Source organism: Rhinolophus sinicus, linkage group LG04 (assembly GCF_036562045.2).
Source record: "Rhinolophus sinicus isolate RSC01 linkage group LG04, ASM3656204v1, whole genome shotgun sequence".
NCBI classification, from domain to species: Eukaryota; Metazoa; Chordata; class Mammalia; order Chiroptera; family Rhinolophidae; genus Rhinolophus; species Rhinolophus sinicus.
Window position 1 is genome coordinate 158,020,721 of NC_133754.1, and position 14,094 is coordinate 158,034,814.

The following is a 14,094-nucleotide window of genomic DNA, read 5'->3' on the forward strand; positions in this document are numbered from 1 at the left end:
AAGTTTCTTTTGGATATTCATGAATTAATAGTAAATGCAATTTTCCTCCTTACTGATACCCAAACTGGGTACTGAGTTTGAATTGCCATAGACAGTGATGCATTTTTTTCTTGGCAAGGCTGGCCTTATTTTGGTTTAAGAGTCAAGGTTATTTTCCTCTGATTTAGCTGAAGTCAGTATTAACATGTCTAAAGGGGAGTAAAAGGACCAACTACAACATGTGGATACCACACTGCTTGCACTGACTACAGAAATATTACTAGGATTACGTTTGCACTGTCAGAAACGTATCTTGGTATGTTCGAAGAGCTTATTAGAAGATGTAACTACCAAGAAAGTTGGGTAATATTACGGATTCTTTTATTGACCAGGCACTATGCTTTGTTTCCATGTATAGACAGACCAAGGACGAGTGCTTGGAGGGGAACGTGAGTTCCTTCTTTCTGAGCGATTCACTTCCTCTCGATAGTGGGAAACAGCCGTATTGATTCTGCAGCACGTCATCAGACTGTAAGGAGATCCTCAGTAGGCCGGCTGTCACTATTTGAAATCCAGTCTTTCTTATTCCTACATTGCCTGCCTGCCAGCTTGGGGGGCAGAGCCACACGACTAAGGTTAAAAGCATGTGCAACTCAACAGCAATGTGCCCCGTCATCTCAGTGCAGATTTAGTTTCCGGCTCTCAATTTTTCAGAATGTCCAATTTTCTGATTGGCAAGTTAATCATTGAAATAGCTGTGAGAATCCTGAAGGTGCTAAGGGGAATTTTCTAACAAACAAGGGCAGCTATATATGATGGTCATAACAATTAAGTCTGCTTTTTATGTATTATTTGCATATTGAATATAGCAACAAGGTATAGTCAACTATACAAAGAGTAAAATACTTCTAATAATATTGTAATTTACTAAAGCATGCAATGACAAAACGGCCTTGGGGTATCCAGAGTAACAGTCAATTCTTCAGAAACAAGATAACCTGACAGAGGCCCAGTCTAGATCTGTCCCATCCAACACGGTGGCCACCACAAGGCTTTGACAAGTGTAGCAGTCCAAACTGAAATGTGCTATCTAATTCACACACTGGATTTCAAAAACTTGGTATGAGAAAATAGATCTCAGTAATTTCTTAAACGGATCATATATTGAAATATATGTTAGGTTGAATATATTAAAAATATTTCAACTGTTTCCTTTTACTTTTTAATATTACTAAAATTTTTTAAATTACATATGTGGCTAATTATATTTCTACTAGACAGCACTGTCTATGCAGTTCATTAGTCTACAACACTCAGAGATCTGAAACACTTGGTAGTGACCTGACCACAAACATTCACAAGAATTTTATCCTCTGGTACAAATCAGGTCTTGTGATCTATGAAGAAATAATGTAGCCAGTGATGTTTAATTGGCATATTTGGTTGGCTTGAGGTTTAGTATAATGAAAGCACAGTAAGAATGAGATGGAAGACCTGTAAAAGGGGGAAGTTGGCAAAGATAAGTCCTAAGAGTCCACCTTTCATCTCTCATTTAAGGACTTCTACCGTGTTTTCCTGAAAGTAAGACCTAGCCGGACAATCAGCTCTAATGCGTCTTTTGGAGCAAAAATTAATATAAGACCTGGTATTATTAATTTATTATATTATATTATACCCAGTCTTATGTCTTACATTAATTTTTGCTCCAAAAGACCCATTAGAGCTGATTGGTCCGGCTAGGTCTTATTTTCGGGGAAACATGTTACCTATCAGTTGTATGTATTTCTACTGTTCAATAAGCTTATGCCTCAATGTGTGGCTCTCAGCTATCTTTTTGGCCTTTTAAATGATAGAAATATATACTACATTATAATGCTAGTTGCTTTTGTGTTTCTAAGATGTTTACACAAATGCAGAAACAAAATATGAATTATGGTCTAAAAATTAAGTCTGGAAGCTTCGTAGCTCAACAACCCTCTCTTCCTGCTGGAATCCCCGAACACCCCTCCCTCCAAACACACACAACCCCTACCCTTCCCTAACACAGTAACATGAAACACAACAAAATGTTTTAAGTGTACATCATACATTTATTACCAACAACCCTCTCAACTCCAAAATTGGGCACAGGGATTAAAAATAAAAATTCATTGCACTACTTAGTAAAGCATTACTAGTAACTTTCATAAAAAATGTACAAACTTTGTTAAAAATTTATCAAGCCTTCAAATGATTTGGTTACAGATATTTATAATACGTACATTTAAAACTATATGTTAACTGATATAATGGAATATGATTTGAGGAAATGACTCAGCAAATGATTCCAAAAAATACCCCTGTAAGCTTTCATAATCTGAAACAAACAGCAAAATGAGGCAACCCAATGTACCAACAGGGGGAAAAGAGCTTCCTAATGAAAGATACCTGTGGAAAATATTCTCATAAATGAGTTGCAGATCTCATTCAAAATATTTAGGAGGCCCAAATTTAAGAATCTTAACAAATCACATTTGAGAGAGTGTATAAAATCTAAATACGCTTTCACATTTTCCAGATTTTGCTCAAAAAAATTCAGGACAGAAAATCCTAATGAGATCTCGATACCTGGAAGCCTTGACTATTTTTAATTTTGTTCTCTTTGGGGGGTGGTGTGGGGGTGGCTAAAAAAAAAGTTAAAAATGATTAATTCATGCAAAAAAAACAAAACCCCACAGCAGAGTTAAGGCGGTAAAGCCAATATTGTTTTAGGAGGAAGAAAGAGGAAGAAGGCAACAAACCAAAATCTGCCTGCTATCTGGTGCATCACCAAGGTGACAACAGCTGGGCACGAATCAACAGTTCTTTCTCTTTTGCTAGCCACAAAGCTGCTCACTGTAGCTAGTCCGAGCTGGTTCAGAACACATGCATGTATGCTCCTAATCGCACTAACCACTTAATAAATAAGTCTGCACACATCTCTAAGAGCCCCATGCAAAGAAAAGACATTCCCAAAGAGAGATCAGTCACAAGAGTGCAACAATTAATTCAGGATTTTACCAAAATAGACCCTGCTGCCTCCTAAATTGCCAACTGCCTCTCAAAAATTTATTGGAAAAGGGATATTATGACAAGAATTTGTCAGAGGGAAGAAAGAGCTACTTTTCCTAGTCATTAGTACAATGTGCCTTGTTAATTAGGTATCTATATAAATTAGAAAGTGCTTTACTTGCATGCTTCAATAAAATGAATACTGAGTGTAGTAGTGTTATGTTAGATCTGTACAGATATAAATTTTTTGCAGCTATATAAAAGAGTCTATGTATGTATAAGATGGGCTTTTTAAACATGATTTTTTAATTAAAAAAAATAAAGATTATACGTGATTTGTGTAATGTAGCTGATTATTATGCCAATAATTTAGGTCATTAACAAACTTTTTATTCATCAGAAATAGGTGGGTGATATCCTAATGATTTAAAAGTAACATGTGCATTTTACCACTGTTTAGATGTATTTGTGATGCACTGACAAATACAGGGGCAAACAAAGTATGCAAAATCCTATCTGTATCACTAGATAGAGGCAACAGTGTCTGGAAAAGGGCAAAATTGTGCTTCTGTGTAAATTGACTTTACTGAACTCTAAGCTGTGATGAGCTTATAGAGACTTCAAAAGGGAAGGCAAGTAGCATGGCAGTAACAAGTAGTTAACACTGTCGAGTAGAAAACTGACACAAAGCCAACTAAAGTTGAGTGAGGCTGGCAGCTGGTCATCACAGTACTGACTGGAATTACGCAGCTTGTGCTACTGCAAACAAAGCAAAGACGTCGACTGCAGAAAAATGCAGAAAATGTTGAAAAAACAAAGAATGAGAGAGGACTCTAAAGACTGCTGGAAAACTGACTTTCAACAATCTGAATTATGCTCAATGAACCGATAAAACAAAAACCCACACAGCTATGTATTGAAATATTTCAGATCAACTAAATGAAGGTCAATTTCTGTTTTACAGCATTATTTTTTATACAAAAATCAAATTTTCATTTATACTGCAAGTATTCTGGACACCTATTATATTAATTTTTCTCATTCAAACAAAATAAAAAGAAAGGCAATAAAACATCAAAGCACACCAGGTCTAAGCAACTCGAGCTGTCACAGCACTTGATCCATCCAGGAAATACAGATTTTGATGAGAAGCACATTTACTGAGGGAAGAAAAACTAGACAACTTTCAGAATTGGAGCTTGGCAGGTGAATTAAAACGAACAGAAATACAGTTTTCTTAAAACAATTTAGTTGCCCGACAGAACAAAGAACACATTCTCAAGCTGAGTTAGTTAACAGATTTTTGTTCTGGTTGGAAGTCAAGGAGGTGAGACTTCATGGGACCAGTGGTATTCTTAGAAATATATTACTCAAATATCTTCAGAATAGACTACAAATCTAAACATTAAAAAAAAATATATCACAAGTACTTCCTGTAAGAAGCGTACTGGAAATGTAAAGGGAAAAAACAAGAAAGTATCAACATTCAAATCATTGATTGAAATGCTAATATTGCTAACTGATGATGTATGATATTGCACCTTCTTTTTGGAAACAGCAAGTTGGAGATTTAAAATTTTTTCACAATAGAATAAAAAAATCAGGTTCATGGAGTGAGAATCTGTTACACTTTTTTTCTAAAGTGACCCACCTGGGACCACCAACGAAGAGAAGGTGACAGCTGCCTGAAGCAAAGGAAGAAGGCTTTTCTCATTCCATTCATTGGGAGAGAAGGGGATGGAGTATTCAATGCTTATAATTGATGCACCCTTAGCAATCAGTGTGCAACAGCAAACACAAGGGGAAAAAACCAGTGTACAGTACTAGTGCTGTTTAAATAACACACCAGATTATACATTGCAGCATAATTAAAACTACACACACATTCTTGGTACATGCTGGTATATAGGATCTCATACACACATTAGCTACCATGCCCTCACACAAGTGGCTGCGCACACTCTCTCACGCACACAGGTATTTATCACCAACAGTCATACGCTGCATTCATTTCCACTCACAGTTTCTGAAGGCTCTAATAAGGTAGATTGCTATATCACCTGGAGCTACCACTTTGTATAAAAGCACATGCTAAAAGATCACGTCCACTGTAATCTTGCAGCAACACTCGGAATGATCACACAAAAACCAGGGAATGTTAGTGCACACACGAAATTAAGCTAAAGAAAAAGTCTTTGGAGTTCCAATCACACGGTTAGTATAACAATCCCATAATTATGAAGACTAATTGTAAGCTTTTATAGTTGATTAAGTCACACAGTGCAAAGAAAGGTCCATTGACCCTTTTGGTAAAGGGCGGGCTGGAAGCCACACAGATTAAGTTCAATGGATAGTCCGTATATACATGTGATGAGGAACACCCAAACTAAATTTGTGCTCTTAGGTTGGTCATTCTGAATCCCGATGCACTTCTGAAGCATCAGCTCGGCAAATTGGGCAAGTGCGATTTGCCTAAAACACAAAAGAGAAAACTTGTCTGAATTGTGACTTACACAATGAAACATATTAAAAGCAATGGAACTCTTTTTACCTCCCATATAGTTTTTACATTCTTTGTTCCTCTAAGGAGGTACAAAGCAACGATTTAATCTGTCTTTTAAAAAATACCCCGTAAACCTCAAAAACTCAATAGCCTATGAATGATTTTGTAATAGGTCAGTTTCACCTCTACAGACAGTATTACCCATCACCAGTTCAGACAAATTTAACAATAAATGGCACCAACACAGGCATCACGTGCTCTTACTTTCTACAACCCATTCATCAAATACTCTCATTTCTTTATTATGACAGCTCTCAAATCAGTCCTCTTCTTTTCATTTAATTGCCACTATTCATTCTCCATCAGGCTCAGAACATCCTTATTCCATCTCCCTGTCTCTGCAAGGGTCACTTCTAGTCCACTCTCCAGACAGTAGCCAGTGCTCTGTCTGAAACACAACCTCAGTCACATCCTTCCACTCTGCTGTCAGGACCAAGTCCGAATTCCGTCACACTTCCGTTACTTCACTGTGACCTGGTCACTGGTCATAACCCCTCTGAACGTCCCTTCTCTTGCCACTCTCTCTATCAGCCACACAGAACCTGTGGCTTTCAGATTATTCTCTGTTCTCACATGGCAGCGCTGTGTATATATAATGCTTTCCTTTTCTAATAAGTTAAGACTTTGCCTTCAGGATTGAGTTTGAGCTAAACTGGGTACCCTTAACCGTGGCTTATCTACCTGCCTTACCAAACTGTGAAGTTATCTAACCCAGTATTAGCTTCTCATCAGAATACTCTAAAATAAACCCCCCACACAACATAAAGTTGATTATTTAGATTACTGCATCACATTTTTATTTTATTATAAAAAATAGAAAATAAGAAGCCCCTAAAATAATTTCATCCTGGTATAATAACCATTAGAATTTGTGTCCTCCCCCCATCTACAAAAAAGGAAAATGGTCAGAATTAAATAAAAGCACTAGAAGTTTATTTCCCTGGCGAATCTCTGACTAAGGAACTCCAGAGTGAGGTCCCCTTCTAAACTCTTAGAGGAAACTGGCCTAACAAGGTCAGGCCTTGCCCCTGTATACCATGAGAAAGTTAGGACATACTGATTATCAATGACAGATAATCAATTTTCAGGCTTTGCAAAATCACTTTCATGTTGATGACCATAGTTAATTTTTACTGGCCTTTTCTTCTCTTCATTTGCATAAATCACACTGAAAAGCTGTGTTTCAATTTTACCTCCTTACCCACCCTCCACCAACCATGGACTTCTCTACATGAAACTATGGTCAGTAAAAAAGAAAATTCAATGTTATGCACTTCACAGATGCCATCACTTTACCTTAAGCCATTTGTCGACACACTTGGCATGGAACTCGTGGTTACAGGGTAAAACTCTAAGTAGCTGCCTTGATTCAAAATCACACATGCATACTACACACCTAAAAAAAGCAAAAAGATAATTTAACCATAAAACCAAGTGGTCTTCTGTTCTGTTTCAACTACTGAGTCCTACAAAACCACATACCATCTCACTTATCAAAATGTCATTTAAAGTTTAAGACAAAATAAATGATGAAAAACCATGAAGTTAATACATTTAGTGAAAGTACTTTTCTTTACTAAGATCAATAAAATCTCTGGTTTAACATCCAAGCCAGTTTTCATACTGAAGATACTATGACATTTGACAAATGGAGCTAGAACGACTGATATCCATATGCAAGAAAATGAAGTTGGACCCCTACCTCACACAATATACAAGAATTAACTAAAAAATGGAGCAAAAACCTAAATGTGAGAGCTAAAAGCTATTAAACTCTTAGAAGAAAACATATGAGTAAATCTTTGTGATCTAAAAATAGGCAACGGTTTCTCAGAGATGATACCAAAACACAAGAAACCAAAAAAAATAGATAAAATGAATTTCATAAAAAAAAAAAATTTTTTTTAAATTGTGGTTCAAAAGGTACCATCAAGAAAGTGAAAAGACAACTCACAGAATAGGAGATATTTTTGAAAATCAATCAATTGTTTTAAATCAATAAGGGTCTTGTATCTATAATATATAAAAACTTCTACAACTCAACAATAAAAAAACTAAAAAATGGAAAAAGGATGTGAATAGACATTTCTCCAAAGAAGATATGAAAATAGACAATCAAGTACAGTAAAGAGTTCAAAATCATTAGCCATCTGGGAAAGAAAATCAAAAGTTCACCCTCGCTAGGCTGTCTAGAATCAAAGGACAGACAATAATAAGAAGCATTGGAGAGGACGTGGATATATTAAGTTTGTAAACTTCTGGTGGGAATGTAAAATGGTGCAGCCACTTTAGAAAAACAGGACATTCTCAAAAGGTTAAACACAGAGTTACCACAGGACCCAATACATCTATGTACCCAAGAGACATCAAAACATATCCATGCAAAAACTGCACAGGTATCCCCCTTTTCTAAAGTTCGCACTACACCACTTTGCTTTTACAAAAGACCTACAGTAGTACCTGTTTTACTAACTGAATGAAATCCGAAGAGGATTTTTGCTTGTATGAAAAAAGGCGGAAAAGCAAAACTAGTGTCCAGCGACTGTTTTGCAGCAAGCCTCCCAAGCAGCAACCGTAGCACGGTGAATGAAGCTCCTTCCCTGAGAACTGCACTCAGCATCTGAGCATCAAGCCGTCATAGGTTTGAACTGTGTCTGTGAACATCTCAATTTATCTTGTGCAACCATTAGCAAGATGTGTCCTAAGGTATCAGAGAAGCCTAAGAGAGCTCATAAGGATGCTTAGTTTAAAATTGGATGTAATTAAGCATTTTGATCAGAGTGAACAAAATACTAACATTGTGTGTGTTGCACTTGCCTGCAGCCACCATTCATGCTATTTACATGCAGACAGAAAGAATCCTGAAAGTTGCCTGAGTTAGTATTGGTTCTGAAGAGATGAAATTGCATGATGAAAGGATCCGAACTGAAACTGAGCCCAAATGTGAAGTCATCCAGGCAGTGAACATAAAGCACTTGTGTGTGATTTTCGATACGACTGACAGTGCTGCACTGACTGCAGAAAAGTATGACTTTAATGCTGAAAGGGCACCTAATTTTGATAGGTTTAGGGCAGGTTTGCAGGATGTTTTGAGTGCCTACAAAGAACTATATGATAGAAAAACCCCTGAGGATAAGCAGTCAAACATATTGTTATATTTCAGGCTTTCCACACATCAGCCACAGCAGATGACGGACCTCGACGTTGATGCTGAGGCAGGCAGACACAGAAGGTGTAACCTGCCTGCCCTGATGGAATCAGACAACAATGACGACAACAGACGATCCTCTTCTCTCTCCTATACTACACCCATCTCCTGCATCTCCCACCTCCCCACCCTCTGATGACTCAGCCCAAGACACTATAATCACCATCTCTCAGCCTTTCCAATTCCTGTAAGTTAAACTACACTGTGCATACATTATTTCCACTTATACAGGTTGTGTATTTATCATATCATTCTTGCTTTTACTGTGTGTTAGTGCTATTTTAGGTTTTATGTGTTCTTGGGTATGACTTGGTGGGTTATTTTTTGGGGTGTGGGAATACTCAAGGAATTTTCCATTATAATTAATGGTAATCGCTTTTTCACTTTATGCCGTTTTGGCTTATGAAAGCTTTCATAGGCACACTCTACTTTTGAATAGCAAGGGAAATCTATACACGTTCACAGCAGTATATTTAATACTAGCCAAAACATGGACACAACCCAAATGTCCATCAACTGAGGAAAGGATAAACAATAATATCTATACAACCAACATTATTTGGCCATAAAAAAGGAATGAAGTACTGATACAAATTATGACATGATGAACCTCGAAAACAAGCTAAAGTGAAAGAAGCCAGACTCAAAAGACCATATACTGTATGATCCCATTTATGTGAAATGTCCAGAATAGGCAAATCTATAGAGATAAAAGGAAATTAGTGTGGGGTCGTGCTGGGGTGGAGGGTTGGGGAGAAATGGGAGTGGCTTCTAATGGGTAAGGAGTTTCTTTTTGGGGTGATGAAAATGGTATAAATTGGATTGTGATGATGGCTGCAAAATTCTGAATATACTAAAACCCACCAAAATTGTACATTATAAATTTGAATTAGTCTTAGTAGAGTTGCTATTAAAAATGATACTATAATAAGCAGTATCTTGAGGTAAAAATCCCACATTTTACAGGTATGAGACTTTTTAATCATACATAAAATATTATACAGTTTGAATTAGAAACCACAAAATTTATAGGCAACCTAAAAACCCAGAACAGCACTAATAAAACTTTCTGAAGTGACAGACATGGTCTACTCTACATCACTAGCTAGTACAACTAAGATATTTACCTTTTAATTTAAACTCAATAGCTCCATGTGACTAGTGACCTACCTGGACAGCACAGGCCTACAGCATGAGATAGAGGTTAGTTCTCTTTATCAAGTTGTCTTTGACTGAAGTTTTTATTTCATTATAATGGTAGGAAAGGAAATTTAACACAGACTGATGTCAGAAAAATGTACTTACAAAGTCTGTTCCGACTGGTGGTTGTTAGGATTGAACCGATAAGAAGGAAGTTGTTCAATATCTGCCTTAGTCAGTCCTCGAGGCTTAGCCTCTCCCAGTCGTTCTGCCAGGTTTAAAAGGGCCTGTTGATGGAAAAGGAGACATATTTTCATCTTTCTTTAAATTTTCTATTACAATATCTTTTTTATCGTGGAAAATTTTAAATACATACAAAAGTAGAGATAAAGAATATGAACTTCCATAGGTTCATTACCTGGGCTCAACAATTCATGGCTAATTTTATTTCATCTGTTGCTGTCCACTCCTAAACCCCAAATTATTTTCAAACAAAACTAAAACATGGTATTTTATTGGTAAAATAGTTGTGCGTATATTTAAAACAGTCTGTCAATTACAGCACTTTTGATATTTTGGGCTGGGTAAAATTTGGTTGTGGGGGGCTGTTCTGTGCACTGGGGGTGTTTCGCAGCATCCTTGGCCAGCACTGTCCCCCATCCTGTGCAAAAATGCTTCCAGATGTTGCTAAATATCCTCTGGGGGATAATACTGTTCCCAGGTTGAGAACTACCACTCTAAATAAAGATTTTTTAAAAGAATATAATCATATTATCATCACACCTAAAAAATTAATAATTCCTTAATGTCAACATGTCTGTTTCAATTATTTTCAAAACACTTTTTAAAATAGTTTGTTATATCAGGATCCAAATAAATCCATACGTTATCACTGCTTGGTATGTCTTAAGTATCTTTTTTTACTCTTACTTTGTTGAAGACACCAGGTCAATAGCCTATAGAAATTCCCAGTCTGAATTTTGTTGACTGAACCTCCCCACCCTGACCTGAGTTTCTTAGTCCCCCGTTCTTCCTATAAATTGGTTTGACCATTTCCATCATAAGGCTCATCATGTCTAGTTGTTATATTAGCAGCAACTGATGGAACACGACCTAGACCCATTAAAGGTGGCAAAATGGTAATATTCTAAGTCTATCATTCTTTCATTTATTAGATGAAATACTTCTATATTGAGCAACTTCCTCATACCAAAGTGTACTCAGAAGCATAATTCACATATATAGTGCAGGTTAAATAAGACCAAAGAGTTTATTTTTTCTTGTATTATACTGCAGCTATTCTGCTTCCTGTTTACACCAGTACCTCCTTTCTCCCAGTTTCCAATGGCTCTAATTATCCTGTAATCAGGCAGCTAGCTTTCTTTATGCTGCTTTCCCCCTTTATAGGCTGCCACAGGGTTAAGAGACGTGGTAACAAAGAAATGATGACAATGACAGGTATAGAATTAATTTCTCAAAATCTCAAGAACTAATTTTGTGATAGCTGTGTATTTTAATATGGTGATGCCACAACACTGCTTCTGGTACAGATTTAGTTGGAGAATTGGGTCACCTATACAAATTGCTCCCCTTTAGTGAACATGTATGCCCCCTAAGTCCTTCTAAATGCTAGGATAGTAAATTCTTAAATTTAACTGGTGCTGATTATAGTTAGCATATAAAATTTATGATATAGCTGGTATGTATTTTTATACCTCTAGTGTATACACTATGTGACACTTAGGTCAACTAACACAAGTTTGACAATTACATTCAATAAAATATGTTTATTAAGTACTTAGTGGATGGAGAATGTAATAATCAAGTGCTCAACACATTTTTATGACACAGCAGGCAAGACAACTGAGGGCAAGACATGATTAGTGTGTACGGTTTTCTAAGAACAAAAGGAGGGGAGCGATGGACTAGAAATGCCTTCCACAGAGGCAGTTTGAGGGCTATGTTTCAAAACATGAAGGAAGGGGGAAAGTTCTTAGGCAGAAGGATGGGGGTGGGGAGAAGCACTGAGGCAAGATTGCACAGGGTAGACTCAGAAAATGGTGAGCACCCTGCACTAGGGAGCGCTGCAGGCGTGCGCACTGTGAGATAAAACCAGAAAAGCAAACAAGACTTTCTTGATTGGATTAAAGTACAGCTTTGCAGAAGATCAAATATATTCAACCCCAATCCTTTTCTTACTGCTCTGTACAAAACTAACACAAAGTACAGACACAAAACCAGGAAATTATTAAAGCCCCTTTCTCTCTCAAGAAATCTGGGAATGGAATCCAAAGGACACTGCAGTGTGATTATACATGAAGAAAGAAAGTGACATAACAGCCTGTTGAAAACTATAGAAGAATATACTGCATTTGGCCTGATCTCTTCCACATGCATTTAGAAAAATCCCGACTTAATGATTGTTTGACTTACGATTTTTCCACTTTACAATGATGCAAAAGCGATATGCATTAAGTAGAAACCAGCTAGGCTAAGCTATGATGTTCAGTAGGTTAAATGCATTTCGACTTAACGATATTTTCAACTTACGATGGGTTTATCGGGATGTAACCCCATCGTAAGTCATGGAGCATCTGTATTCATACTGTGTAAACAGAGACTGAGTGAGGCTGGGGTGAGAAAGACAGCTGACAGTATCAAAACAGTCATACAGTCACTCACATTCAACATATCCAAACTTGCCTTCCAACCCCAAAACTGCATCTCCTATTCCTAACCTCAAATAATATAATGTCAGTATCACCTAAATTAGAGAACATCATGTACTTGACCCACTGTCATCTTCTGCCTTCTTTGTGGGCTACTGCAGTCCCTTTTGTAGAGCATCTTCTTTTGCAACCCTCTCACTCACACCTGACATTAGCATCAATTCTTCAGTGATTGAATACTGTTGATTCCAGGGTTAAAATGTCTATGAAGATGTATTCTCTATTTGCAGTTCCCACAGTTCAGAACTTGCATGGTTTTATAATTTATTGTCTTGACTTCCAACTATTCCTTCATGCTATTAGCAGAGTTTTGACTCTTAAAGGTAGAGATCTGATGCCATAAGCACCAAAAAATTTAGCTGCTTTTTCTTACCACAATCTTCAAAATTATGTCCACTCTCCAGCTGAACTTTTCAATCAAACCTCAATTTTCTTCCTTTCACTTTGGCCACAGGCTGTATGCAGTTCCTCAAGAATATCCAGCACTTCCCTGCATCAATTTTATGGCACGAAAACTTTTTCCCATCCTTCAAGAACTGGCTCAAGCATTTTTGCTTCCCCCAAATCTTTTGAGAGTACCCATTGATAATTTACTGTTTTCTCATTTACCTTCTCTCAAAAGAATTGTAATTCTAACAGCACCAAAACCTGTCTTGTTGTAGCTGTGTGGTACAAGACAAAATATCTTTAAGGATGCTGAACACTTTTTAACCTATTTGTATCTTGAAATGTACAATGGAGTCACCTAATGTTTAAAGAGATGAATGACTGAGTAGAACAATACTTTTTGTGCACACAATACTCCCCAAATTAATTCAAAGTTCACCTACTAACCTCGTAATTTTCTACTTCTCCATCTTCCACATCCAATTCAAAGCTGAAAGTTGGGCCGACTGCAGGTGGCACTGGAAGCATTGATCTGTAGTGAAAATAACCAACACAGCACTGATACATTATTACATTACTTCAATGAACAGGACGGGGAAAACAAGGCCAGTGTTACAGGGACAAAGAATGGTCAGGGTTTAACAGTGGCAACCCTTAAAAAAACTGCCTTCACTGACAATAAACAATTAAAAACTGGCATTAAAAAAATACCATTCACAATAGCATAAAATTACATGAAACATTACGGATAAATTTAAAACATATGCAAGACATGTACAATAAAAACTGTAAAAATACTGCCAGGATAAACTTAAAAAGATGAATAGAGAAATATACCGTGTAAATAGACTAGAAGACTCAACACTAAGATGTCAATTCTTTTCCAAAATGTATCTACAGATTTCATGCAATACCTACAAAAATCTCACAAGCTTTTCTTAAGTAGAAACTGATTGGCTCATTTAAAAATTTATGACTCACAAAAAAGACTTTAAATAAAATCATTTTAAGAACAAAATTGGGAGACTTATCCTAACTGATTTTAACTTATAATAAAA

The 14,094-nt window shown here is 36.7% G+C and overlaps 1 protein-coding gene across 12 annotated transcripts in view; it reads right to left on the minus strand.

Moving 5' to 3' along the window:
* Nucleotides 1-2,048: 2,048 nt before the first annotated feature.
* The window catches only part of RNF38 (ring finger protein 38), a 108,320-nt gene continuing 96,274 nt past the window's right edge, over nucleotides 2,049-14,094 (minus strand). For all 12 annotated transcript variants that reach the window (XM_019729102.2, XM_074330710.1, XM_019729101.2 and 9 more), the window contains 4 exons: nucleotides 13,484-13,568; nucleotides 10,086-10,207; nucleotides 6,869-6,968; nucleotides 2,049-5,481 (listed from right to left, as the gene is read on the minus strand). In XM_019729102.2, coding sequence (XP_019584661.2) covers nucleotides 5,419-5,481; nucleotides 6,869-6,968; nucleotides 10,086-10,207; nucleotides 13,484-13,568 — 370 coding nt within the window. In that variant the 3' untranslated portion in view covers nucleotides 2,049-5,418. The remainder of the gene's footprint in view (nucleotides 5,482-6,868; nucleotides 6,969-10,085; nucleotides 10,208-13,483; nucleotides 13,569-14,094) is intronic.